Genomic DNA, 4121 nt, shown 5'->3' on the forward strand with positions numbered 1-4121 from the left:
AGCATCTAACATCGAAAGGTTTATTGCTATGAGAAAGAAAAGCCTGAGAGTGAGGTTGTTAAAGGATAGTACGTTACATGCACCGAATCTCCCAGTTCTCGACGCAGGCTCTAGCAGAGATGTCACAGCTGCTGGCTTAAAAGTCCTTGTTGCACATCCTAGGGTCAGGATGGGTCCACAGTTCTTTCCGGCTCTTCGATCCCTGCACTGCTGCCTCTGGGATGAAGTGCTGAGCTGAGTCCCAAGATGGAGTCTGCCACATGGCATCTTTATCCCTCCTTCCTGGTCTCTTCTTGGCTGCAGCAGGTCACCTGGCCAGCGGCCTATCACTGTGTTCCCTGCTGGCAGCCCTCAGGTGTCAGCCCTCATGCTTTAGGTGTCTCCTTGGCCCATCGACTGCCATTGTCCCATAGGGCCTCGCTGATTAGCATGTCCATAGGCCGGGCTCTGCCCAATGCTCAACCACATGCAGAGAACTATTCAGTATCCACACAGGTTACAGACCCCTAAGTCCGCACACAGACATTATACAGTCATGTGACCAGTGTACACAGGATCAGCAGACAGTGAGCTTCTATTCAACACCCCACATGGCCCCTTTTATACCATTTCTGGGGCCAACAGCCCCCCCCCCCCCCAGCAGTGATCTGGCTGCTTCCCTCAAATTCGGTAACGTGACAGGCGCTCTGTGCGAGACCCTGGCAAGATGCGTGAGCGTGTCGCGGCCTCAGCTCGCAGCCTGGGGCCGGGCGGCGGGACGGCGGGGGGCTCGTGCCAGGGAGGGTTGTGCTGTTAGCTCAGAGGTGCCAGGTTTGATCCTGCCTGCGGCTCAGCAGGGTACGTCGGGGTCCTAACGTCCCTCAAGCCGGGCCTGGCCTGGCTGCCCCCCGTCAGCCTCCTGAGTGAGCCCCTATTTCAGTGGGGGTTGGGGGAGGGAGGAGCCGGCCCCTCTCCTGTCCCCATTGAAATGTGCCCTGCCTGGCTTTGTTATTGACGTAAGGGCTGTTCCTTAGCACCGGGGCAAGGACAGGAATCAATCCAAGCCCTACCAAGTCCAGCCCGTCGGCGGAGCATTGTAGCCCCTGCAGTGCTGCAAGAAAGGAGCCCGGTGCCCGGCGCCCAGCCCCGCCTGTGGAGTCCATGGGGCGGGCTCCCACCTTTCTCGTCTCCTGCCAAGGTGCCGGGTCCCGTCCTGGCTGGTGCCCCATGGCGGGGCCGGCTCAGCACGGCCCTTGTTGGCGAGCGTTCGGGGTCCCTGACAGGCAGCGAGCGCCGAGGCGCCCCCTAGAGCGCGGTCTGGAGGGCCTGGCCTGTTGAGGGGGGCCCTGCCGCGATGACGTCGCTGTAGCTGGGGGGTGGTATCACAGGGGGCGGGCACAGGCCTGGCTTCCACGCCACCTAGGAAGGGAGGAGAGTCAGACGGCTCTGCCGGCGCCCCCCGAGCCTGCAGCCAGGCCCACGCACCCACCAGACGGGTGACCAGGGAGGAAGTGTGGTCTAGTGGGTAGAGCGGGCTGGGGGACTGGGAGAGAGGAGCTTGGGTTCCCTCCCCAGCTCAGGGAGGGAGGTTGGGGGCAGCGATTGGAGCAGGGGTCTGGCAAGCGCCGGAGCCTGTGAGAGAAGGCGCTAGAGAGGCGCTGAGTAAGGCCAATCAAGCCGGTTTCTCCGTGAGCTGCCAGCCGAGCCCTGCTCCCCCTCCCGCCAGGCTCGCACTCAGACCCGCCAGGGGGCTCAGGGGCGTAGCCCCGGGAGGGCCTGGCACCAGCTCACTGAGGATCCAGCCCCTCCTTCCCCATCCTCGCGCTGGCTGGCTGTGGGGTCGGGGGCTGCTCCGCTTGCCCAGTGCCCCTGTGCTGGGAGCAGGCAGGGACAGCGAGCCAGGGCAAACCCCAGCGCCCCGGCCCCGTACCCCGGGACCATAACCCCATGCGCCAGCCCCTCTCAGAGCACCGGGAGGGGGGCGAGCCCCCCCAGCAGGAGCGCAAGCCCCGAGTGCTGGTTGGGGAGCGCGACATGTTCTAGGAGGGCCCCATGTCTCCAGGACTCCCGGCCAGTGGAGCCGTCCCCAGGGCGCCCGCCCACCTGCTCTCAGGGCCTACCCACGTGCCCCACCCTGGCTATGCCGCTGGACGGGCTCCGGGAGCCTGGCGGGGTGCAGTGGGGGGAGGCAGCGGGCCAGGCAGAGGGCGCTAGAGCACCCCGGTGTACACCTGCTGGTGGGGGGGCTGGCGCCGGGGGCAGCGGACGGGCCGTGCCCACGCACTGATGGGCAGCACCTTGATGTCAGCGGCACATGGCACCAGCCCCCCCCCCGGCCACGCCAGGCTGAAGCCACCAGGGCGCCTTCCTGACGCCGCCCTCACCCGCAGGGCCCTGTGCCCGGGCAGCCGCGCACACCCACCTCGCTATAGGGCGGGGGATCCTCGGGGGGCTCTGGGGCTCGAGGGGTGGAGGGGTCTGGTGGGGGGCGGGCCCAGGCGAGCGCCTCGGCCTCCCTGAGGTGCCGTGCTCTGTGGTTCGTGCAGCACTTGCAGGTGGCGAAGAGGCATACGGCGCCCATCAGCACGCCTGTGATGATGAACAGGAGCCTGTGTAGAGAGGGGCACATGGCTGCAGCGGGCAGGGCTGGGGGGCGCTGGAGGGAGCCGTCCCCAAGCCCACGAGACAGCCAGTGTGGCCATAGCAACCACCCCCCGTGCCCTTCCCATGCCCTGTGGCCTGGCACAAAGGCCACCTTTGCCCGCGATGCGCCTCCAGCCCAGCCGCATGGGCCACTCTCCCTCGGCCTGTCCACGGCCACCGACCTCCGTGGCACCCATGGGCTTTGGCCGCCGGAGGTCAGTGCCCCCAAACAGGGCCCCTCCTGCCCCTTGTGACGCAGCCCCATGCCCACCTTACCCAGCGGCCCCTGTGCTCCCTGACACCCTCTGGCCGGGGGGCTCTTACCCGAATACGTTACTCGTCCCCTCCGGGGAGCCTGGGTACGGGCGACAGCAGTGGCCATTGCAGCAGCGCTCGTCCTCGCACCTGCGGAGAGGGGGGCGCGGGCTGAGCCTCAGGGAGCCCGGCCGGCCGCCCGGGGCTGTGCCAGAGGAAGAGCCGGCTCTGCACGTTCCCTCTTCCAGCGCCCAGCAGGGCCCTGCCGAGCGCCGGGTGTAACGCAGAGCCCTCTGGCCATTGCCCTGGGAGGCAGCACATTGTGGGGAGGCAGCATGTGCCAACGGGCCACCAATGCCCCCGTGTGCGCCCAATGGGCCACCAATCCCCCCGTGTGCGCCCCACCAGCCACCAATCCCCCCGTAACTGCCCCACCAGCCACCAATCCCCCCACGTATGCCCAATGGGCCACCATTCCCCCCGTGTGCCAAGGGCTGGGTGTGCCACGGGCCTGGGAGGTGCCGGCGCAGGCGACATGCCCAGAGGGGAGTTTCTGCCCCTTCCATTTCCCGCAGGCAGACTGGTGCTGGGGGCCCGGGAGAACTGGGCCGTGCCAGCCGCTGGCTGTGCCTACGCTCTGGGTGTCTGTGCCCGTGGCGTAGCAGCTAAGGGTAGCGCTGAGCACGCTGATACTTCCTGGGAAGGCTACTCCCGGGGGCGGGGGCAGGATGAGCTAGGAGCGGCGCCTGCCGGCGGGACAGCACTGAACAGCAGGAGCGGGACGCGGGACGCACAGAACTTACAAGGAGATCCCGCAGAGAAACGTTTTTGGTGAGACCTGCAGAAGGAGCGAGAGCATCACTGAGAGCCAGGCAGGCAGGCACGCTGTGACTCAGTTTCCCCATCTGTACAATGGGAATAAGCTCCTCCCCCCGCTTGTGAAATGCCCTGATGGGGCTCCAATGAGGCGGTCAAGGTCACAACTAGGCTGGATCAGTTGGTTGTTATTCATGTTGGACCCAATATTACCCCCCCCGCCCCCCCGGCTGTTGTCTGTCTCCTTTGAGCTGAGCGGTACTGCGGGCGGGGCATGACCGATCCCCAGCATGTCTCATGTGCACACGGGCCCCAGAGCCCGTGTCCCGGTCAAAGTCCTTCCAGCCCCAGCCTCACACACGTGTGCAGGGCAGGCATTGCTGGGGAGCCTCAGCTGGGCCCTGTCCAGACCCAGGGCATGGATTTGC

General features: G+C 66.3%; 1 protein-coding gene across 1 annotated transcript; it reads right to left on the minus strand.

Annotated features, from left to right (window-relative positions):
- Positions 1-544: 544 nt before the first annotated feature.
- On the minus strand, positions 545-3890 carry TMEM92 (transmembrane protein 92). The gene is made up of 4 exons (XM_089773997.1): positions 3681-3890; positions 2947-3027; positions 2402-2588; positions 545-1398 (listed from the first exon to the last, which is right to left on the minus strand). Exons 1-4 carry the CDS (start codon positions 3734-3736, stop codon positions 1285-1287), a joined length of 438 nt encoding a protein of 145 aa, XP_089630123.1. The 5' UTR covers positions 3737-3890; the 3' UTR covers positions 545-1284.
- Between the last annotated feature and the right edge of the window lie 231 nt (positions 3891-4121).

Source organism: Pelodiscus sinensis, chromosome 29 (assembly GCF_052426305.1).
Source record: "Pelodiscus sinensis isolate ZL-2025 chromosome 29, ASM5242630v1, whole genome shotgun sequence".
Classification (NCBI taxonomy): domain Eukaryota; kingdom Metazoa; phylum Chordata; order Testudines; family Trionychidae; genus Pelodiscus; species Pelodiscus sinensis.